The 24,358-nt window shown below is 49.6% G+C and overlaps 2 protein-coding genes across 2 annotated transcripts in view; one reads left to right on the top strand and one right to left on the bottom strand.

Annotated features, from left to right (window-relative positions):
* PFDN1 (prefoldin subunit 1) overlaps positions 1-7,443 on the top strand; it is a 34,981-nt gene extending 27,538 nt beyond the window's left edge. The window contains exon 4 of the mRNA XM_067304952.1: positions 7,219-7,443. Coding sequence (XP_067161053.1) covers positions 7,219-7,302 — 84 coding nt within the window. The 3' untranslated portion in view covers positions 7,303-7,443. The remainder of the gene's footprint in view (positions 1-7,218) is intronic.
* Positions 7,444-10,939: 3,496 nt separating this feature from the next.
* CYSTM1 (cysteine rich transmembrane module containing 1) overlaps positions 10,940-24,358 on the bottom strand; it is a 31,348-nt gene continuing 17,929 nt past the window's right edge. Inside the window, exon 3 of the mRNA XM_067304826.1 lies at positions 10,940-11,436. Coding sequence (XP_067160927.1) covers positions 11,330-11,436 — 107 coding nt within the window. The 3' untranslated portion in view covers positions 10,940-11,329. The remainder of the gene's footprint in view (positions 11,437-24,358) is intronic.

Below are 24,358 nucleotides of genomic sequence, written 5' to 3'. Positions count from 1 at the left end.
CTTTTGGAGGGGAGGATACATGTCTTGAAACACCATACTAAATTACCATCTCTAGACAAGCCTCAGCAGATGTGTGGGTCTGGCCAAAAACTGACAAAGGCTTTCTGAAGGCAGAGAAGCCTAAATCACAGTGCTGTAGGAACTATGTTGCTTTGGTCATCTCAAGCTAGTCAGTGAGGAGCTGATTAATAGATTTTTCTTGCTGTGGAATTTGTGGATGCTGGCTCTTTAATCTGCCAGGAATGTAAGGTCTGGATGTGTCATCACACTTCCCTCCTTGAAAAGCATCGATTCAGCTATAGTCTTATTAACAAAGTGATGCAATAGAAATGGAGGTAGGAAGGTATCAGGCAGAATGCGACTTCCTGGAGTACGAAAAGGTTACAGGGCATGTCTGTTAACCATAACCCCTTTTCTTCTCTAGGGTGTGAACTGTAGTTGTATCTGCATTAAATCTAGTATTTCCACAGCTGCTGTTGAAAGTAAATAGTGTGGAGCTGATCAGGGAGCAAGTTGGCAGCAGGGAGTGAAGTCCAAGGGAGAGGCACAATGCAGAATAGTGGCGGGGCAGGTATTTAGGGAGTCTTTTTTGCCATAACCAAAAACACTAGATCACAGGCTCCCTTCTCCAGTGCACTTCAGTAAGAAGCATGAGCAGTGAGTTAAGATTTGGGGTTGCTGCCTTATGTCACTTCTGACTGAGGGCAGAGTCAAGCTGCTGTTTTGAAGATCTTGTGCTGGGCCTTTGTATACAAGAGAGGCACAGAGGAAAGAGACTGAGCACAGGCCTGGGCAGCAGTTGCCAAGAGTCTTTACCTGGAGGCTGCCCAGCGCTGAGTGAGAACTGAGCACTTGAGCTGCTGGCTTTGCAGCCCACTGTCCTTGTTGGGATTGCAGTGGGCACAGTGGGAAGCAGCCACCCTGCTCTCTTTGTAGGGAGTCCCTGTGGGGAGGGCCGCTGTGTTTGTAGGCCTGTGGGTTGGCTGTGTCCCCCCTGCAGAGTCCTGTAGCTCCTTCTGCAGGGCCCTGAGCTGCACAACCTTCGTTTCTCGTATGAAGAGCACCCAGGAGATTGACGTGAGCTGTCCGTATGATGGGGTTGCGTGAGAAGCCAATCTTATTTTTGGCTGTATCTCTGATCACATGGGAGATAGCAGTTTTACTCTATATAGCTCTATTGAAATCCCATACAGGTTAGCACATGCTCTTCCTCCCCCTTACCTCACTCATATGGTTTAGGATGGCTGCAGGAAAGCTTGGAAGTGAGGAAGGTTCCCAAGGACCCAGCGGGGTGAGCAAAGGAAGAGCAGGCAGGGCATGGTGACACTATCTGCGGTCATAGAACAGGGGAGCCCCAGGGTGACTCCTGAGCCACCGTGAGGTGATGGGAGGTTCAAACCCTGAGCAATTTCACAAGCTGGCTGGATTGGCTCTGTTGCCCAAAGAGGAGCTCTTCTTTGGCCATGTCCTCCCACCCTCTGTCTCAGTGCTAGGCAGCCATTAACCTGGCAGATTTAGGTGAAAGCTAACATTTTTTTTCTGGGCTATTTTTCAGTCAGATCAGCAGTTTTGTGCTTTGGTTTGCTCTCAGTTGCTGCAGCCTTGTCCAAGCTGTGGAAGATGATCATTGTCAGCAGCAGAGTCAGCTTAAAGGTATTATGAAACTACAGGCTTGGAGGCTTTGACTGCACTGGCTTTTGGGGGCATCTCCTCCAGTTTAGCACCCTATGGAGACCAGCTGTTCTTCCCCATGGGGCCTAGACCATGCTAGCCTGTACCAGTAGTAGTGTGTTGGTCTCACATGCTTCAGCGTATGTGGCAGTGCTCTTCCTGTGCAGGGAAATAGCTGAGTAGGAGGGGGATCGAGAGGCTGTCACTGCAAATAAGGGCCAGGTTAGATAAGAACTGGTGGATAACAGCCCATGATAGTGCCAAGTGCAGGTACAAGTGTTCATCCTGTGCTGGAGTAGGTCAGCACAGGTAGCACATATTAAGCATGCTCCCTGCCCAGAAATTTGTAGCTGCAAATCCCATTACCTTCCCACATGCGTTCAGCTGCCTTCAAGGCAGCCTCCTCACAGCTTCTGCAGTGAAGAGGCTCCTCGCATGCTGATGGCAGCTGCAACCTCAGGTCATTCCTCCCTATTTGGGAGTTCCTGTAAATGTTAATCATGGGCAGTGCTACAAAAACAAAGTAGTGTTTCTGAAACCTCTGAAAACAGTGTTGAGGCAAAGGCAGGCTGGTGAGTGTGGGAACCCCTGGTGGCTTTCAGTGCTGGGTGATTCACTTATGTGGCAAGCTGTGGGTGCTTACTTACCACCCTGGCTGAGTGGTTCAGCCTGGTGGAGGGACATTCAGAAGCTATGCTTGTTAAATAAGCTTCACTAACATGCAAGAAGTGTATTTTCCCGAGTGGTAAATAAACCTCTAGCAAGCAGACTGTGATGAGCATGAACTAGAAGGAGGAACTGTCCCTTTACTGAAGCAAGAGCCATCAGCTGACAAGCCAATCTCTTCCTGCTGCGCCTCCTTTATTTCCTCCTTTGTCCCTCAGCCCTGCTTCTTGTGCAGCTGCTGACTCCATGTGGGACTGCCCAGCCTTCTTGGAGGATGTGGTCCTCTTGCTCATAGGCCATGAGCCTGGGCTTTTCCGAGAGCTGAGTGGTATGGGTCACCTTCATCCCATTGGCTTTCCAAAGCAACTCTCCTTTCTCAGTCCCACCCTGAGACTCCATGACTCACGCAATGGTATCTCTGTCTTTCTGTTTTGGGTAATCACCCTGTCTTGCCGAAGGCCCTCTGGAGCTGGAGGATGGATGGGTGGTTGCTTTTCCTGTGCTGGAAGGCAGTTTCTGGCACTGCTGGTGTGGGGAGCAGGTGGGAGCTCAGAACTGGCAGTTTGCAGCACATGTGTTTTGCGGCTCCTCTGCAGGCCTCTAAAGTTGGTGGCTTCCTGTGCATGTACCCTGCAGGGCCAGGGTGCTGCCCTGTTCAGGTCAGGCTCCTGCCTGGCAAGCACTGGGGTTAAGGTGCCGGAGAAGTAATATTCTCAGGGAGGAGGGAACAGCAGCTTTTCAACTTCCTTAGGGACCAAAACTGGCAGTACAATTCCGGCATTGCACTGGAAATTTGCTGCTACATGCAACAAAAAATGAATACGTGGAGCTGTAAACACCTCTTCATAGAAAAATATATCTGGCTAATCTAGTAAAGAGCTAACACCTAGCAACCACAGCCTGGCCCAATATGTAGGGCAAGGGGAGCTAGAATTAACCAGGGCCACAAATCAACATCAAGTGCAAATAAAAATTTGCAAGTTCAGGGAAACTTGGACGTGGGTTTTTGGGAGGCTGCAGAGGGTGTTTCTCATACAGCTAACAGTTACCACCAGCCCAGCAGATCTGGCTGGGCTGGAGCAGCCTCAAGGATGACTTAAGAGCAGTGCTGTCAGATCCCTTGCTTGGCTTTTGCAGGCCTGGTGTGATTAGGCAGTGTGTGTCAGCCCGGCTTGCTCACAACGCTGCTCCCCAGGAAGGAGGACCGGGGAGTCACACTGAGTTCCTGTCTAGACCCCAGTAATTGTGGCAAGGAGGTGTTTGCACGCAAGTTTCTGCTGTTTCTCCCATGATTACCTAAGCAGAAACCAGGCTGCAGCTCCTCAGGAAGCAACACCTTACTTCTCCCACTTACTGTTTGGAAAATGTAGCAACAGTCTGCTTCACACTCCCCCTTGGCTTGAGCCATGAGTCAGAGGGGTAGCTAGCTGCTGTGCTGGCTATAGGTCTGTGTGCTGCTGGCCTGGAGGGCAGCTCTAGGAAGTTTTCTGTCCCCAAACTGGGGGTCCTGTGTTTCCTTTCCCCCTGCAGCAGGATGCTCCTTGAGCACAAGGCTGTGCAAGTGCGCTGGGTGCTGGGGAGTGCTGGCTGAGCACTGCCTCTCCTCTCCATGGCCCTCTTCCCCCAGCTCTGCCCTGTTTCCCTGTCTCTGGTGTGTGTTTCCAGCCTGTTGGACTTTGCCATCCAGTGCTCCCTCTCTGCTGGATCCTGAACTGTCCCCAAATCTTTGAGATGCTTGATGCCACCATCTCTGAAGGGATGAGTCTGGCTGAAGGCCACTTTTGGGAGAAAGGAGCAAAAGCACCTGGGCCAGCCTAGGTCCTCTACCCCACATCCGTGTCTGCCAGAAACTGCATAAGCCAAGAGGGTGATTGAAGGATATATAAATTCACTGAATCCTGATCTGCCCAGGACTACAGGCATTGCTTAAATAAAAAAAACGGTGTTAAACCCTGTCCCTTTGCCATGAGCTGTATAGCTCCAGCACCGTTATTCCCCCATTTCCTTGCAGAAATTGGGAAGGCAAAGCACACCGCTGTGAGATCAGGCAGAGTGGATCCCTGTGGCCCAAAGTGCCTCCCCACAACGTTCATGAACATTTTCACAGCCTTTCAGGCTGAATTAGTGCTCAGAGTCCCTCTTACTCAGGGGAAGTGGGGCCCAAACACTCTCTAGCTTTATTTCCTAATAGTGGGCATTTGAAATCCCGCTGTATCCCAGCGACGGAGCCCGTGTTCACAGCCTGGTGGGTCAGACATCACTCAGCGCCACGGTGGGGACTGCACAGCTCTTGCTACAGTCCTGGCTGGAGCCAGCCTGCCTGCAGAGAGCTGCTTGTTTGAAATGTCTGTTGCCCTGTGGACACGAGGGGAAGTGGAGGGAAGAGAAAGGCAGAACCAGAGGGGATTTCATGGGCTAATATAGTGAAAAGTGTTTCAGTAATAAATGAGTCCATAGGAGTCTGCTGTGCTAAAGCCACTCTCCTTCCAGCAAGCGCAGGGGGCTGGTCTGGGCGCAGCTCTGGGAGCCTCCTCTGAGCTCTGAGCCATGCAGCTTTACTATGACCTGTCTCCCCTCAGTACCCTCAGATTTAGTTCCCCAACTGTAAAAATCCCTCAGCTTCTTTCAGGAGCAGCATGAGAGCAGAGTGATAGTTGCAGAAGTCCTGCAAGCGCATCGGGGCTGTGTGAGGCAAGTCATTCACAGCAGGAGCCTATGCTGTGCCTCCTCCGTGGTTTCCTGGAAAGCAGCTCTTGTGAGCAAGAGCGATCGCCCCTGTCTGGGGGCCACGGGAGAGAGACAGGGAGCCCTTTCCCATACCCACAAGCTTTACCGTTTAACTAAAAGTCCTTTGGTAATTAGAAATGGGGCTGGAAGAGATGTCCTCACATCATGGGAATTTCAGTGAAATGTACGGAAGCATTGCTCCGCAGGTCTGCTGTGAGGGGGCAGATGCAGGGCGATGGCAGCAGGATTGTATCATGTGCTGATGAGTTTTCCTTTTGCGTTAGGCCTCCCCGCTCCCTGTAGTCTTGGAAGAGTCAGTCAAGAGGCTGTCAGGGAAGCATCAGTTCAGCAATTCTTGCCTTTTCCAGCTTCACAGGGTCACTGTGTCCCCTGACTCACACCCTAAAACCACCCGGGCCACCCCCCCTCCCACCCGCCCCTCTCTGATGAGTGCCGTGCTGCTCGGTGGAGGGCAGCGCGTGCTCTCGATGGCTGTGTGCATCCTGCTCCTGCAGCGGCCCTCAGCCTGCAGGTGCAGGGGATCTACAAGGATTTATCAGAGGCCTGGCCATCTCCTTGCCCCCATCCCATTCCCTTCCTAACCCAGGCAGCTCTCCCCCACCATGCACCACCTGCTAAGTCACCCCAAGGACTACACTAACCAACTGCTGGCTAGGAGTGAGCACCCAGAGCAGCACATGCTTTCCCCTTGCATCCGATCCCCCTGCTGTATCCCATGCAGGGCTGAGTGGTGCTGAGGACCTCCGGTGTCCCCTTTTAGCTGTCCTTGGCTTTGGTGGGGTTTAGAGGGTGTTCATCTTTTCCTGGGGTCCTCTGCCTGTGTTTGCGGAGGTGATTCAGTGTAGCCCATGGCAGGAAGCTCTAGGCTGAGGCAGAGACTCCTTCAACTTAGGGATAACCGTGCGAATGCTTGTTGGTTCATAGCTCAGCCAGGAGCTTGAGCTGTCACCGAGCTTCTGAGGCCAGTGTGGAGGAGCATCAGCTTAGACTGTGGCTGGGCAGCCGCAATTGCTGTGGGACACTGCTATGCTGCGAACACTGTGTTGCAGTGGTGCTGAGCGGGCTTTGCTGAGATGGGGCCCCTGCTGTGCTGGGTGCTGTGAGAATAGCGAGCCAACGTGCCAGCATGACCTGCGTCCAGGCAGGTACAACTGCCTGAAGCCCTGTTTGTGCCTCCCAAAGGCTCTGCCTGACGCGCTGCATTCCCAGCGACTGATCTAAAAGACGCACTTTGACTCCTCCGCAAAGCTGGGCTCTGGGGAGCCTCCCTGAGGTTTCCTTGCAGCCTGTAACAAAACACATTTGGAGCGGTACTTTCCCTGCTGCCGCCAGAGGGCTGCATCCAGCAGTTAGACCTGACTACACTCAAACAGGAATGCTTTCTGTGGGCCTGGTGTCAACTGTTGTGTCTGTTGTTTGGAAACCCAGAGAAAATAGTCAAAAGAGCCAAGTGCAGATTTTTCCAGTCACCTAGGAGTACCCAGACTAGCAGGAAAAAACGCTGCCTGTTGAATTCCTGTCTTGCAATGCACAGCTTTGGTATGCTTCCCTGCCAAGCAGAGACTAATTAAAGATGATTAAAGAAACACACGTATTTTATGATGATGGCAGGGAATTTTTGAAGATGCTGCTAATAGAAAGGAGGGTCAGGTTTTTGAAAACTGGCCCAGCGGGGAGAAAGAGCCATTTTTACCTGAGTGTGAAAGAATTTTACTGTCAGCTACTGGCCTCAGCATAACAAGGTACTAATAATTTATATCAAGGCTTCAAACATTTCAGGATCTGATTTTCCTTTTTCTCCATTACTCCAGTTAATGTGTCCAACTTTTGCAGCTCTTTCTTTGCTGTTGCCCCAGCAAATGTGAGGAGAATGTTTCAGAAAGAACAAAATTCAAGGTCTGTGTAAACATTGCCTGCCCCCCCCCCCCCCAAAAAAAAAAGGTAAATATTAACAGTTCCAGAATGCCTCTGGAAATGAATAACCACTCTCCTTCCACAGGAGGCCTATAGTGTCCTGTGTGCCCTCAGGCTGGTTAGAGGTCATCCCTGGAAATTTTGTTGTTCCAGCACCCTGGCATGTGCTGTCAGCTGTGGGATGGGCATTAACTCTTCTCTGGGCTTTTTGCCTTGCAGCAGAAGAAGTCGTACCTGGAGCGGAGTGTGAAGGAAGCAGAAGATAACATCCGGGAGATGCTGATGGCCCGAAGGGCACAGTAGCTGGGTGGCTCTCCCGGAGCCATGGTCCGTTCAGAGTGATTTTGGGTAGATCTGCCTGTGGTCACTGCTGCCTGGCTGCATGATGGCCTGTCTCACCTTGCCTGTGTTTGGCTGTTTATTAATAAACTCTACTGCAAAGCCTGCGGTAGCTCATTCTGCTGCTTCTGGCCTCGGCTTCTCGTAGAGGTTGGACAGCAGGTGAACCAAGTGCCTGTTTGGACCTTTTTCCATTGAACTCAGCTGAGTTCAGCTGCCAGTCTCAAGCCCAGGGCCTGTCCCAAGGTGCTCAGCACCCAGCCCTGGTGTTGTGCAATGAGTCCTCAATGGCTGATCTTCAATTGCTCAAGGTAGGAAACCTCAGATGTTGTAGGAACACGGTTCTCCTCCAGAACAGTGGCAGCGGCCTGAGTTGCTGAAGGCGGCAAAGCCTGACCAGAGACAGCAGGCAATGATGCTGTGCTGGGAAGGCAGCTGGAGGTAGGATTTGGGGTGAGTGCTGGTCCTACTCCCCTTTAGATCATTTGTAGCCCTCTGGCTCCCAAAAGACCCTGTGCCCTGCTCAGGTCTGGGTGCAGGGAAACATGTGCTGCGTTGTGTGATGCAGGAGTGAGGCTTGCAAGGCTGTGGCATGGGGAGAGTGGAGGCTGGCAGGGCAGGGGCAGGCTGTGTCATATATGTCTCCATGTCCACTACAGGTTGTCATTTATTCTGTCTCACATGGTGACAGGCTGGTGCCCTGGGCCCCTCTTGGGAAGCACAGGCCTGGCACAGCCCCAACCTGGCATCATGCGCACAGAGGGCCAGTGCCACCCTGTGCTTAGTGCTCGCAGTGCGCCTTCACCATGGCCTCTCTGCCAGCCCAGCCGCCTCTTCCCACCTTCTTGCTCCTGCTTATGGTGCCTTTTTTGAAATTGTAAAGCAAAGTAAAGAAGTTAAAAAAACAAAAAAACCTCCAGCATCCTGGTAAAGGCTGTTCAGCAGCACTATGCAGTGGGCTTTACTGTTGGGGCTGCCCAAGAGCACTTGAGCCTTGTCCCCTTGGGAAAGAACAGGGCACAGGCTGCCTCGCAGGACACTGATCCCTTTTCTCAGTGCTACCTGGGCAGCAACAGGGCTGCAAGAAGGTTGGTTTATGGGTGGGTCATGCACTTGCCAGGGCTTGCCCATGTACCTCGTGCCCTGGTGCTGCAGCTCCACTTGCTCCCTGTGGGCCTGTGGCCCAGGAGCGTGGGGCCACATGTGGGTGGCAGAACTGGGTGCCTGGTACACACCAGTCACAGACAGAGCCAGCTGTGGCCCTCTGCAGAGCATCCGCTGGGCTTGGCACCAGGCTCAGTCCCTTGGACACCCACTGTGACACCCGGTGGGGAGAGGTAGGCAGTTATCAAGGCCTTGGCTAGGCATCTGAGTAGGGCCTCCCCTGCCAGCTCGATGCTGGCCCAGTGTGGGAGTGGGCAACCCAGCTTGCTGTGAGCACTGGCAGAGTCCTCTCTGCCTGGCAGAGGTGCCTGCAGTGGGCACCTGCTCTCCAGCATTATAAGCCCAATTTCAGCTCCATGCAGCTGGCTTCCCCCCATGGTGCAGGAGAGGGTGACTGGAGCCCTGGGCAGCTCTTCCCAGCTGCACACAAACAGATCGGAGAGGTGGTGTGTCCCGTACATCCCTGCAGATGGGCACCATGGTGCTGAGGATGGGGTGTTGCTGGGGAAAGGGGGGGGGGGCTCTCTGCCATAGCCGCAGGAGCTCAGCACCCAGGATTGCAGCTGCTTTGTTGGTGCTTGCAATGGGTGCCAAAGCAGGAGGCTTAAATGTTCTACGACAGAGCACAGCAAACCCAAGCCCTATCCCCTTCCTACACTGGGGGCAAACAGCCCCAGCCCAGCTCTTGTTCTCATCTGAGGCAGAGCAAGGCCTAGCCTGTGACTCTGTGCCTGTATTTGCATGGCTGGGAGCCCTCTTTCATGCCCAGCAAGGCCCTCTCTGGGCAGCAACCAAGGCCAGGCCAGACTAGGTTTGCTGGGTCTCACTGCCCAATGCACTAGGGAAAGGGCATGGAGGAAGGGAGAGGAGGCACTCTGGCAGGCAGAGGCATGAACATTGAGTGGCTGAACACCCTTGCTCTTACCCATCTGCCAAAGCAGGGAGGACCAGGGACCAACTTCCCAAGCCCTGAAGGCTGCTGAGCAGCTGGGGGAGATGAGAACACATGCTGGAGCCCCACACTACCTCCCAGAGCAGGGCTTGCTACTGGGAGGCCAGTAGCAGCCCCATGGCAGGGGTGGCTGGGCCCTGCCTGGCCTGGGGGAAGGGCCTAGAAGGCCCCTGGGAACAGGCTGCTGCCAGGGGCTCCAAACTGTCTCACCCCCAGCTGGAGCCCTCAAACTGCATTTTCAAAACCAAAGCCAAGCAGTGCAGAGCATGCAGGCTGTGCCACAGGCTTCCTCAGCACCCAGGCAAGGAGGAAAAATCCCAGATAAAATGGCCTAGAGGAACTCAGCAGGGTGCCTTGTGCTGACTGAGCAAGCCCTGCAGCATGCCAGCACATGGCCCTGCCATGCAGTTAGCAGTCAAGCCCTCGCTGCCTGCTCCTATGTGCCCAGTTCCTCCACTGGCCCCTCCAGGCCTGATACTGGAACCAGGCCCACAGTGGCTGAAGAGCAGAGACACCTTGGGGTCCTCACAAGCACAACCCTGCTTTAGCTTTACCCTCACATCTCCTGGCTCCTGCTGCCAGTTCTCAGGGAGGCTGGACACAGCATATGCCAACAGCTTACTGCCCAAGGGACTGTGAGTGCAGCAGCTTTTGAAACTCTGCTGCTAAAAGGCACACGTATTTTAAAAGCTTTGTCTCATTAGATGATCTTCAACCAATACAGAGCAAAAGCAACTTGTGGCAATCTGCAGGCAGTTTTGCTCCTGACAAAGGCAAGAAGGGAACTGTACAGCTAGGTGGGAACCATCCTCCTTGAAGACATGCACACAGTTGAACAGCAGCAGCCTTCCCTCATTTTCTACAGATAAAAGCTTTTGAATCCCTCCTCTGACCCAACATGCCATGAAGAGGCTTCAGTCATAAATCCTCAGCACTGAATTAACCCATGGCCTTGTTTCTTCATACCCAGCTTTTCACCTCCCCTAAAGCCTACTCTGCAGCAGAGGGATGATGGATCACTGCTCAGAAAACCTGCATGGGATCAGTGCCTCTCCCAACAGCTGCTGGCACACAGCAATAAGGGACACACTTCCCTCAGCTCTCTGCCTTTCCAAGACTCACTAGAGAGCACCCCCCCCCCACCCAGGGCCCAGAAGGAGACCTGAATGTCACAAGCTATAGGACAGCCCTAAGCAAAAAGGACAGCTGAAAGTCTCACTGAAGGGAGGGGGGCTTCTGTTGTCAGAAAGAACCAGCTCCATCATGCCCCCAAGAGCTGGTTTCACTGTGCTGTTATTGCATATGCAATAGTGATTACTGCAGGAAAGCCCACAGATACTGGTAACAGCAGTGCCAGACATTCCCAGCCCAGGCTTCAAGAAGGGGGACAGGCACAAATTCCTAAAGCAAAACTGCTCAGTCAACTCCATCATTGCTGCACTGACATGCAGGAAGCTGAGGAGACATCAACAGGGAAAGCACACCCTCTGTTGGACAGATTTATTGAAACAATCAGGACCTAGCAAAGAAAAATCAACTGTTGGCTTTAATTATTGCATATACCTTCATTTCTAGGACTAGGAAAGTTTCAACTGATAAATACACATTTTATCATAATGCCTTTGGCCAAAATATACCATTAGCACATTCTTCAAAGTTACAACAAAAGTCTTAGAAATGTTAAAAAGGGATTTTCCTTTACTAAAATAAAGGAGTGCACCCCCCCCCCCCCCCCCCCCCGGCGCTAGGGCTGACAGACAGGAACTCTTGGCTGTGCAAAGCAGAGCATTGATTACAGTAACAGAAAGAAGTCAGGACAGAAAGTCAGGAGACTGCATAGCACTCTGTGAGGGGTATGAGAGGTGGCTTCAGCAGTCAAGTCAGCATGTCCCAGAGGCAGCAGCAGCAGAGCGCAGTCCAACACGCTGTCAGGCAGGCACTCTCACCCGTGTCATCCCTCCGCCGCTCCTCCACGACATACACTGGGGAGATAGAGGAGAGCTCAGTCAGTCAAAGAACAGCAAAGAACTGCACCCAGCTGCTAAACACCTGCAACTCCCTTTCAGATGGGGGCCAAGCACCAGCCTGCCTGCCCTCAGTCTGCGAGGGCCTGGGGCCTCTCAGGCCACAGGATAGCAGGCTTACTGTACAACCCAAATGCCCATCTTCACCCCAGCACATGGTTTGGGTGGCCCATGCTTGGGGGGAACTGAGGGGAAGGCATGCGTCCCCTATGCACTTCGGTAGGGGCTCAATCCCTGAAAGGGGTCTCAAGCTGATGTGTGGATGAGTCCTCACAAGAAGGGACTTGCCAAGCTCCTGTGATGAGTCTGGGAGCACCTCCAGCCATGCTTTTCATCACCGCAACAGCACACCATAAAACCCACTGCCCACTTCTTGTCACTGCAGCACCACCCAAACAGAAGTAGCCCTTGAATAAAGTTACTTTTTACAGCCAGACCCAGACTGCTGAGAGACTGTGCAATGTCACAACCTTGACACAAGCAACTGGTACAGATCAGCTAGGAGCAGATTTCTGTTACAACAGATACAATTATTGAGCAAGAAGACACATCTGCTTTGTGCAAGCCGCTCTTGGGAACGCATGGAGTGCTCGCTTGCCTGCATCCAGCGGTGTGCAGCAGCAGCCTGAGCTGGTGCCTCAGACCATCCCTGCCTGCCCATCTGCCTCTCCCTATCCTCCAGCCAGGCCTTTTACAGCAGCAGCAGTTTTCTAGAACAGAGTGCCTGCAGGGACACCAGTTGCCACATGCCCTGCTGCACTGACCAAAATCAGTGCCACTTCACACTGAGTGCCCCTCTGACTAGCACTGGCAAGCCTGGTGTGCACCATGGCAGTACAGCTCGCCTTTCCCAGAACAGGAGCTACCCAGTTCAGCTGCAGCGCTGGCAGAAGATCCTGCACTCATACAGGCTGCTCAGGACACCTAGGTGGGCATTGCTGAGGGAGCACATGGGAGGATGCAAGGTCCCAATGGCAGGAGGTAGTCCTCCCAAGGAGGCACAGAGTAGATTCAAGCTACTATACATGAACAGCAGTGGTGAGGTGAGGTACAGACAGGAGTCCTTGAAAGAGCCAAAGGTAGAAACAGAACAGCATCCCTCCTTCCTCTCACCACCTCAAGGCTGGAAAAAGCTCACCCTGCACTTTGCACAGGGTAGCTACTGGGCAGGAGGTGTTTTTTCCTGCCCCTAAGTGCTGGCTGGGGTTGGCAAAGCTCACCTTTCCCAGCCAGCAAGTCCTGCAGAAACAGCAGAACAGGAAGGAATGCAGGCTGACCAGCTTACTCACTCTATCATTGTGAGGACAGAGAGAGGGATGAGGCTGTGGCAGTGTTGGGACACATCTCCTTCAGAGCCTCCCTCTCTAGCAGCCCATTTCCCCATGAAGTAGTTTCACTGGGTTTCTCCACAACTGCCTGGCAGACCAGGGAACATTAAAAATAGCCCATGTCCAGAGGGCTCCAGAATTAGCAGAGGGCTGACTTGGAAAACAAGAGGGAAGATTCCTTGCACACAAGCTGTGCCACAGGGTCACTTCCATGCACAAGTGAAAGCTGCAGAAAGCTCTGAAGCACAGTGAAGATGACAGGAAGCTGCTGTCAGGTCTGCCCTGGCTGCAGGGACAAGAGCCCAGACAAGCATCCAGGGCAGAGTTTTCCAGGAGATGCCAGTTTCCATAGCTATGAGTGCATCTGGGATCTGTCAACTTGCTGTCTGCTTAGACTGGCAATGCTAAGTCAGCTTGCTTTAATAAGTAGCTGTTCCCTGACACTGCTCCAGCTCTGCTCAAGCACTAACTGTCTCCTCCCCAAGGAAGCCAGTAATCAGTCCTTGCTCCACCTCTGTGTCCATCTTACACACTAATGTCCAGTGCTACAAGCCTTTGATGGGCTTTGTCTGTCTGGCACACTGACCACCTTGGACTGGGTGGTCTTCTTCCAACATTACCTGTTCAGCACACAAAGTACAGCCAGCTCTTAGCAGGTGAGCAGGAGGCAATCCTTAGATGTTTCACCAGCTGAGGGGGCAATGCTTGGATTACACCTCCAGATGCTCATGGTAACACCTCATGGATAGAAACCATTTAAGCTCTGCCCCTGGCAGGCAACCAAAGGAGCCCAGCAGGCTGTTGGGATTTACCATACATTACCAGCTGACTAAAAGCATAGGAAGGAGCTGGCCCAGCAGCAAGTATGGCTTGTGGCTGACCCCTTACAGCCAGGTAGGGCTGAACTGTTTAGATCTTGCTTGCACCTCTGAGAGCCCCAGGCCTGGATACAGCTCTGCCAGCAGTGTCCCATACATGGGTCCTCTGTGCTGCCTGCTACATTTCTGTCTATCACAGCAGGCACCAGAAGCCCATACAGGGCAGACTAGCAGTTTACCTTTGGTTCCTCCTCCCTGTGCTTGGGCTAGCACACCTGAAACTGCAGCACAATTTGAAGGCAGGCACATAAGCCTGCCTTAGAGCTTTCTTGGGTCTGTTTGTTATGGTCTTCATGGGAAACATGCCCTTACACAAGAGCCTGGCCCAGGCAGGCAGATGCTGCTGTAAACCAAGTGGCTAAACAGCGTTGACAGCAAGGCCTGGGCAGGAGAATGTGCATAGCATGAGCCTGATCCACCACCCACTGATTTCTTTTGTGTTCAGAAGTGTTCCTCCTCCTTCACTGCTTCAGTTCTCTGAAGAATTGAAGCTCCTGGGTGGAGGAGCAGCTGTTCATGCTTACACTGTACTAAATCCTGTTGTCACGATACTTCATAGTTAGGGCACAGAGTTAAAGAGACCAGTCAAAAAAACAAAAACCACCCCCCCCCCCCAACTGCCTTCAACTAGTCTGCATTCCTAGCCTCAGGCAGCCTCCCTCTTGCCAACCAGAATAACAAAGAGGCATCTCCTCTTCTGCAGGCAAAGCCCAGCTCCAGAGGAGACACTGCATGGCTCCAGCAGAGCACTACCATTCTTTTCTCCAAGGCTTCACAGCTGCATTTGAGCATCCAGTAACAGCATGTGGTGCCCTTGCTCCATGGCAGGATAAAAAAAAAAAAAAAAAAAAAACCACCAACCACACACACCCCTCTTCTTCAGGCAGCCCTGGAAAGAGGTGAGAGTATGCTACAGTGCTGTGACAGGCTGTGCTGAAGCAGGAAAGGGAACCATGCACTCTCCTTCTCCAGGAGGAACTGTCTGCTGACAGCCCCTGCAGAGCTAAAAGCACATACCTCCCCCCTGCCTTGCCTCAGCCTGAGATAGAAAGCAAGACCTGAAGCTAATGAAAGCCTGGGTCCTGGTTCAGACTACAGCACTGTCAGTGTGTGAGTTGTTAGGCGCTGCTGTAAACATGGGGCCAGCTAGGAGAGGCAGCATCATCTCTAAGGCAGCTCCTCCCACAGCCTGTGGCCAGGGCAGTGATGTCAGCCCCCTATGCAGGCAGGAAGCAAAGCACAAGGTCAAGGGATATAGAGCCCAGAGTGCAGCCTTAGGCCCAGGTAGACTACATACCCCTGGCTGCTTATCCTCAGTTGCAGGCATGTCTACCTCCTCCCAGGACCCAGGCAATCATCCTTCATCCCTCTCAAAGGGTGGACCATAGACTCATCCCATTCAAAGGGAGGAGGAAAGTCTACCCCAAGGCAGATAAGATTGCTGTCAGGCCCCTTCCTCTCATCTGCCCACAACCAGGTGGCAGCCCCAAACTTGCACTCAAACACCAGCATGGAAGACTTACAAAGGCTTCACATTTGAAAGCTTGAAGACATGTGGGCATTTGACCCTAGACAGCACTGTCTCAGCAGCTCCGGCTATTCATTGCCTGTTCTCTGGTGAAGTGACCTCTACATCTTAATACTGCACATGCTTTAATCCAGTGGCCAGTCAGATCCTCAGAGCAGTGTGCTATAGGGGTCACTGACTCCTCCAGAGTGGGAAAGAAGGGAGCTGTGCCCTGCACTTCCAAGAGTTAAGCTGGTTTAGCAGAGTTGCCCATACAGTTTTGTTTTCCTTCCCTGACCAGCACAGTTGGAAGCAGCCAGACATCCTGACATTTGATCTGTTTGTCCTCCTCAACAGGATGGCATTCTCTCCTGCAGCAGCAGTGCACAACACTGATTATTCAGCTATTGCCTTTCTGCTTGGCTTGCCCCACTGAGCTGTAACGAGAAGCAAACCCTGGCGCCACACAACGCCTTTGTATAAATCCAGTCATAAGACCAAGCTATTCAGGAAGGCAAGCAGCAGGGCAAAGTTACACAGGACAAGTTCAGCTTGCAAGGACAGAAGGAGGTAGTGCATTTCAGGCTGGGAAAAGACATCAGGCTTCTTTCCTGGTAGATACAGGAGCTCTGAACAAGCCGCTGACTTTTTGGTGTCTTTGTTTCCTCTGAATAGAGTCCTGTTATGATGAGTGAAGTCAAAGTGCTTATCAAGTGCTCTAAGAACCCTGGTTAAAAAGGTGCCATGTAGTCGTTCAGCAGGGCAGAGCACAAACTAAAATGACAGAGATGGCTAAGAACTCCTTGCCAGAGTGGGAATATTCATTCATCCTCTCCCACCCATGTTCAATGGGGAAAGATGCTCAGCAGCTCCTACCATCCCTCAGAGCAAACAGTCAAGTGTGCTTTTCCCACTGCTGCTCAGGAAGCTCCTGAACTGGCTCTGTGTTTGAGCCCTGAGACAGCACTGGTTTCTAACAGTCTGCCACGTGCAGTTCAAGTTGTCCTACTTCAGAGCCATAGAGAGCTGGACTGCAGCTGACAGACCATTGCCATACCCCGAACTGGGGTCCACAGTGCCTCAAGGTACCCAGAACCGCACAAGAGGAGGCTGGGGGGATGTTTAGTGAAGCACTGGATTCCCAGTGATTGGGAGGCAGCAGGCTGATTTTGACCTCTGGAAAACAACAGCAAGAGCAGATCCCACTAAACTCACTTTAGAGTAAAGTCCTGAGTGAAACCCAAGGGAAACCTGACACCATCCTCAGCCCCCAAAAGAGCTCTGCAGTGTACAACATTCACAAATCTGGTGGGCAGTGTAATGTTACAACTGCTCAGGGATCAGTGTCATTAGGCATGTGCCTCACATCTTCAGATCATGGCAGGCAGGTCCCATTCTCAGCCTTTAAAAAGCTCAATCTTATCTGCTCCAGCAAAAGAGCTGAGGGTACGTGCCCTGTAAGCACTGCTCCTCTTTCCTGAGGATTAAGAGACAGGAATTTTACAATTTGAGTGCAGGCAGATCTAGCTAGCCAACTTCTTCAGCCAGCCAACCTAAAGGGCAGCCACAGCATCCTGCAGGCACCTGCTGACAGGGGAAGACCATGTCACTGCCATGCAAACCACAGGCTGGAGGGCAGTTACTAGCTTCAGCCACACTAGCCAAGCCCAGCTGGCATGGGTAGACAGAGCAGATTAGGTTTTCAGTATTGCTGTGACACATTAAGTCACTTCAGGTCAAGGATATAGTAGTGGAAACACCAACAGGGTAGTCTCAAGGCTAAGATACCATACAACAGGTTTAGCCAATTCTGCAACTTAATGAGCTGTTCAGGTATCTCCCACTTTACATTCCTATGAGAACAGCCGCTATTCTCCACCTCACAGCAGCTCTAAGATGAAGATGTGAAAATAAAGATAAATACAAGATTGAAACAATAGATCTGAGGCAAGAGCGGAACAATTACCAACCTCTCAAGCTAAGAAAGAGCACTTTTCATCCAGTGGAGCTGAGACAGCAACACCCTACCTCTTCCACCACCCTAAGCACCCAAAGCAATAACTGTCATTGCTTTCCTGATTTAAAGAGGTTGACTTCAGACAGAAGAGCTGCCATCCAGTTAGGTGTAGTTTAGTGCTAAGCTTTTGTACATTCACTAGCTGCACAAGACAAAAATAGAAAGAACAGGCAGTGCAGTCTGGTGTTGAAGAAAGCTATATTTGTAGCCACAACCAAGACATCATTCAGAGAAGAGATCTAGAACTACTGCCTTTTATTGCTAGAGTTAAAGCAACACAGCTTTCCAGTAACTCAAGAATAAGCTACCAAAGAGCAATGCTAGCAAGCATACAAAAGACAGCTGTCAAATGATGCACTAACACTGCAAAGTCCATCATCCCACACAAACCAATATTTTGCTGATTAGTTGACAACTTATTAAAAAAGAGTTAGTCAAATTGAATTTCACTGCAGACTCTGCTGCTAGAGGATGTTTCTATATAATTCTCCTTCATCTTAAAGCAGAGTTGAAATAGATGCCGACCAGCACAATTTATAGCAAGCTGCTTATGACTGGAGGCATGCAAGAAGAGTTTGCCTCAAGTACTTATGATTAATCCATTAGAAGTTTTAAACTACAGCCAAGAAGCATCTAGAACATACTGACAGGACTTAAAGTGCTGTTATGAAACACTTGCTGAAATATTAAACAAAATTGCTTTTCCAAATTTGGGCCTGGGCAATGGGAGATAGGCACTTCTATATGGCTCAGCTGATTCACATCATTACATAATGCTTCTCAGCACAGCAGCTCACAACTGGGTCAAGACAGCAATAAGCTTAGCTCTTCCCCTTCAAGTTAACATCTTCAACTATCTGTTCTGCACTTCTGCTTTCACTGGTTGCTATATTGCAAAGTCTCTTCCAAATCAAGTGGTTGATACAAAAGCACAAATGCCCACTAACAATTCAGGGCAAGATGGGGCAAGAGAATGAGCAACTTTGGACACAGCAGGTAGGTAGAAACAGTAACTGTATCAACACCTTTCATGGACTTGCAACAGATTTCAGGGAGGTGTACCTTTCTGAAAGAAAGGGTGACATGGCACTGAAAAAGACCAAGTCATCTCACCCTGTTCTGCTAGAGGCTGAAGATCCCCCAAACCAACAGCCCATTTATGGCACAGGCACCTTTCTACAGAAATCCCCTGCAAAACAGCACCAGAAACTAAGTGCACAGCTTCTCCCATTCAAAAAGAGCAACTGGAATCGCCAACTGCCAGATGAGCATCTTGTTACTGACATAAGACTACAGAATATTCCTCTGCCACCTTACAAGTCTCGTTTTCTGAGAATGAGCAAAATATTTGCTTTTTCTATAGCTTTTTCCCCACCATGTGAGGAGTAAGCTACTTTGCCATACTTATTCACTCAAGTGTATTTTTAAGGAAAGCCCCAGAGAAGATCCACTTGAAATAGATACATTGGAGAAGTCATTGTCTTCCACTGCAGACTTTCTCTCCCAGAGAGAAGAGCCTAAACAGGGCAACTCTCAGCCATGGTAAGTGGAACTGTCATCAGCCAATGCTTAAAACAAAGCAGGAATCAGTTTTGAGAGGAAATACAGTTCTCCCTGAAAGTTTTCAGACTTCATGAGTATCTGGGCAACATCCTAAATTAAAGGAAAACCCAACCTCTTCTTTATAGCTTGATCATTTCAGTCTGAACCTTCATTAACACTTCTGAAGTTGTAGCTCTACAGCCAGTACCAGACATTGCCAGTGAAATTTAAAGACAGCTATATGGTATTAAGAAGCTTCTCTCCCCCTAGCTGAGTGTGGGTCTTGTACAGAAGATAAAAGCAGAACAGGTGAAGGCCAGCTGACTATTCATTTACAGCTACCAAAGTGCATAGTCCAAAAGTTTCTCCCCTTCTCCCCAGTCTTAACCGCAACAAGGCTAGATAAACTGTCCTCAGCCGAGTCTCATTAAGCTGGAAACACTGTATACCAATCCTCTTATTTGGACACTGAGGAACTGAACATAGGCTTCAAGAGCTAATACAAATACAGTGATGAAGTACCCAAGGAAATCAAGAGTACTTGGAAGCACTGTTTAGTCATTTTTCCTAGTCTATGAATTAGCACTGCTTTAAATGCAGAAAATACCCTACAAAGTGTGGTAAAGGGTAGCATAACAAAACCCTAAGCACCTCACTCATTGCACTAATTATTCTTTCATTAGTAAGTCTTGCACAGCATGTTTTTGGATGCAAGCCACCCAAGTTCTTCCCAGTTCACTTCAACCAGCACTTTCACCAATATTCTATCTCTTCTGCTGTTTTCCATTAGGAGGGTTCAGGTCTCCTACTGCAATAGCTTTGCCCAACAGAAACCCAACTCAAAATGTGTTGATTCAAGAAACTGCTGTTTTTGTGTATTTTGTCAGAATCTTGAATACCTCCAAGCTAAAGCCACCCAGTTCAGATGTACTGCAGCAAGCCCTGCTAGGGACTTTATTAGCTACTTTGTGCCTCTTTCTGTCCAGGGTCAGACTCTCTAAAGATCTCTTATGACATGCTAAGGTTCTTCCCATGATAAGCATAAGTCCACAAGCACTTTGGGACAGGCTGTCAGACAGAATAGGAACAAGGGTGACTACTCCCAGAGGCTCTGAACAGCAACCAGTTTTAGACTCCAGTTTTAATGCTTCCATTGATTTTTCTGAAAAAAGATGGGACAGGGAATAAGACGAATAGACTCTCCCATTTTCTAATCAACTGTAAAGGCTGCAAATCACAATGAATCATGCTTGCTATGAAAGTGGTAGCACTCCCTGTAATCATATAGTACCAGTCTGTACAATGCAATGCAAGTAACAACTCCTACTTTTTTTTTTTTTAAAACAAATACTACAATACCTTGTTATTTCACATAGTCTACTTTATCTTAAGCATACACATTTTGTTTCTGCTCATACCTAATTGATGTGTTAATCATTAGCTCCATGAGGAAATGGCCATCAGCAGGACTTTTCACCTGGTTTGGTGTAAGCTGCAGTCATGACCTTAGGCTGTAATGTTACTTATCCCAGTGCTTTACCTGATCTACCAGCACTATGGTACAATGATAAAGGCTTTGGAAATACAATCAGACTATCCTTTCCCAGGGCCCTAGCACAGACATCACATACTGCTACAGCATAGACTTATCTACACTGAGAACCCCTTAGAAAGCATACAGTGACTGCATCTGAAAGCCCCAAAGAGCTCTGCCAGTCATTCTGCTAGTTTTGCTGCACATTACTGGCCTAGGTATTTCAGGTATGACATTGAGGCAGACAGCTTAGAAGTGAAAGCTCCCTTCAGGCAAACCAAGTGGCTGGTGCAGCCAAGAACTCAGCCACCCAGGAAGCAGCAAGGTGCATGCACACCCAGGGACTGCTAAGCTTGAGCACCAGCTGACTGCAGTCTCTTCCTTCTTCTTAAGTAAGAGAAAAACCAAGAACTCATGAGGTTTGCCTCTTTAGCTCCAGATGCATCCTAGCACACAGACCTACTCTGCATGCAAACAAGTTGCTGACATTCCTGGCTGCATATAGACTTGTTCTATTGAGGAAGACCTGGAGTATGCAGGAGGAAGCAGCAGTAAGCAGTCTACCAAAAAGTTGCCACCGCAGACCAAAAACTCTTCCCATGGTATCTAAAGAACTGTTTGCCATAGTGACAACTCTTCAGAGCAGAAGTATGCATTAATACAACAGTTTTCTCCTCTGGGAAGAAACACACAGCAGAGAAGGGACCAATAAGCCTTTTCCCACATGTGATTAAAATGGTTTTTAATCACAAGCCTCTTCTGCACCAAGAGCTCTGTTTTTACTTGTCCAGCCAGCATGCAAGAAATCATGTTTAATACTGCATATCACTGCTTTAATATTAACTTCTTAAACAATTAAGTACAGTCTACAACAGATTGCTAAGTCAAATCAGTCTGTATCTGGTTTTAACTTCAAAACATTCTCACTTCAATCTTTTTTAAAAGTCATTCCATTCAGGACTGAGAGCAGAGAAGAACAGGTTAGCACAAGAGCATTAATGGCAACCAAAGCATGCAGAGATGACAGTGACCAAAACCAGTGTTTTAGAGCCCTCTTTAGGATGTGCACTCTAGATCTGCAGACCCAGCACTGTAGGAGGAAGGAATACCCAGCGCTGATCTCCCTACACAGCAACAAGTCCTTGAGTAGATCCCGAGGCAGCAGCAACTGTGTGGAAGAAGAAATTGCACTAGCAGGGAACAGGGACTTTAGGGCTCTGACTAGAGCTTTCATAGTGACTACCAACAAGACTTCTATCTGCCCCATGCCTTCTCCCTTGCCCACAAGACCTCCAAGGGCAGAGCCTGGGCACAACAGGTCTGGCCAACAATTCCCTTGGACAGAAAGGCATTTATTCTTGCTCCTCCTTGGGGATATTTGTTCCTGCTTAACAGCTTCAACCCCGTCACACTCCCTCCCCCACTTTCCATCCACAGCCTTTCCTGCCCAAAGGTTTTCACTGTGTTCATATTCCCTCTACCTACACCATATTCAAATTTCAGGAAACACCTTAGCAAACTCCCAAAACAGATACCCGTCAGAACCAGACAGAAATACAACAGCCTACCTCTAAGCAAGAGAGCTTCCAAAGTTACAAAACACTCAGAGCAGGTTTCATCATCTCCAGCTCTAAATATAAACAGCTCTACTGCCAAAGCTACCTGGGCAGGGGGGAACAAAAGCAGTAAGCAAGCAAATGGCCAGTAAGGAGTACAGTTAGCTTCACTTGCAAGTCACCTGTGCCACCCAACAGCTGTTGCTGACTCAGCCTAGATTTCAGCTTGTCCTCAGACACAATTAAACTACCACTGCTGAATCTGGTATCATTCTTGCCATCTGCTCTCTTCCAGGGCTGTATGACTATATCCACTAAGGTAGGAGAAATCCTGCCTTTCAGTTCCTGCAAGTCTGAGGAGCTCTTACAGTCCCTAGAGAGCTGTTCTGACTTTGAGGGAGCTGAACACACATTTCAGGGAAATTACTGTACAGGCATGCCAAGTGAGTACTTTCAAAAGCCAACACAGCACTGGCTGCATTTCACACAAGGGTAAAGTGGTTCCTCTCTCACATACTGCCTTTGCTCCTAGCACTAGGATAGGCCTGACCGCAAATGCTGTACTGCTGAAAGTTATCTTACAGCTGAGCTCAGGGCTTGGAAAGAAGTTAAATTCCTCTCCCTGAGCATGTAAGTATCACATGTATCAGAGATCTCTGAGATCAGACAGGGGCCATAGGACACGATGCTGATCAGCATTTATGGGGTACAAGTGTCCCCAGGAAGGATTCAACACCTCTGAAAAGCAGGGCGAGAGGCACTTCTCGAGGAGAAAAGTATACCTTAGAGTAAGTACTCAGGCTCTGCAGGACATCAGCAGGCACTGGTGATCTCTCCAAAGCCCTACAAAGCCCCTGTCAAAGGTTAAAAAGTTTGCATAGACATTGTTTCATAAGTAGCCAACTTCCCCCCAGTTAAAAGGTAGTGAAATTCAGGGCTTGAGATTTCAGTTCTCTTCTAAACTGCAGAGACAATTCTGAAATTTATGGAGTTTGAGAACTTCCTCTGACTTTTTCACAGGGAAATCCTAGTTCACTACTTAAAGCAAGGAGGCATTTTCCACCTAGTCACTTGTAGGGGTAAGAACAGCACATTCCTCAGCTTGAGTCAGTATTTTCTACTGACCTTCAGCATCATTCCCAGATTTAAACAAGACCTCACTTGGAGTTTTACACAGCATGAGTTCAGTCTTGCAAGGGGCTTGTAGGAGGCTTCTGGATGACAGACTGAAAGGATGGAGTCCACTTTTAAAGCAAATGGAACATGTCGCAGTGAACAGTTGCTCAGAGTAGCAAGATCATCCCTGAGCAGTCTCTCCAGCACTCAAGTACTACAACCTGCACAGCTGCTCACAGTGCTGAAAGTGTCCTAAACAAATTGCTTCTTACCCAAGCTAGAGAGAGAACCCCAGGCAACAGGGATTTTCCAGAATGGCAGCCCCTTTTAATTCAGTTAACTATGTAGCCAGCCTCAGCCTAGGTTAGCCAGTTTGTATGAAGCATGTTTTCAGACACAGGACCTGAATTACAAAATCTTTTTCTTTGCATTGAATTCTTCTCACATTATCTAGCCCTTAGGGGTGAAAAGCATTTAAGGTCAGGGTGTTTCAGACATCAGCTCTGGGACAATACCGTTTGCCAGCAAACGGCCCAGTGTTTGTTCAGTCAACTGACGTTAGCCAGGGACCCTAAGTAGTATGATGCAGTAAGCTCACCAGCTTTCTAATGCACACTGTAGTATGAGAAGCAGATAAGAGAACAAATGACAATGTAGTTATGATAAGAGTATTTTTTGCCAGGACACTGACACAGGCTGTCTGGAGTTGCAGGTCCTGATGGTACAGCAACAGTTAGAGCAAAGTATTCCAGACTGCTTGGAAAGGATCAATATACAACACAAAGCCTGCTAGAATTGCTGCAATTCATCCTCCAAGTAAACTGCTGGAGAAGGCTCAAATAAACAAGCTTTGAGAAGCTTAAACAGAGTGGCTATGATCCCCTCCTTTCCATATGGGCCCGGGGAAAAACCCATACCTCTATCACAAGGCAGCGTCCCTGTAGCTAGGTGACCTGTTTATTCTTGCAGCTGGCCAAACACTGGGAGGCAGGCAGAATCACTGTGACTGTTACTCTTATCACAGCTGGCTTTGCTACAAGTAATCAGCTTGCAGAAATAAGATTTCCACCCTGTAAGTACAAAAAGTCAAATGCAATACTGAGCTTTATTTGCCTGCAGTTGGAAGGAAAGCTGCTGACAGAGCCTGGTTCCTTTAGTACAGTGGAATAGCCTCATCCTTTATGTTGCTATGTATCAACAGAAAAAAACTGAAGCTGAACAGATTACTAATATCAGTGAGTTCTTTCAAAATTAGTATGCTGCTCCATACTTTGGCTCATTCCACTTTTTAAAGCAGGCCATTAATGACAGCATTACATTTCGGCCCTAATTTATACTGACAAGAAAGTACCTGCCGACCAGTCAGCAGATATTCCAGTTTCCTTATGCCAGTCAACACTGA

This window comes from Apteryx mantelli, chromosome 14, assembly GCF_036417845.1.
Source record: "Apteryx mantelli isolate bAptMan1 chromosome 14, bAptMan1.hap1, whole genome shotgun sequence".
Taxonomy (NCBI): Eukaryota; Metazoa; Chordata; class Aves; order Apterygiformes; family Apterygidae; genus Apteryx; species Apteryx mantelli.
This window is presented reverse-complemented; position numbering and strand designations above follow the sequence as displayed.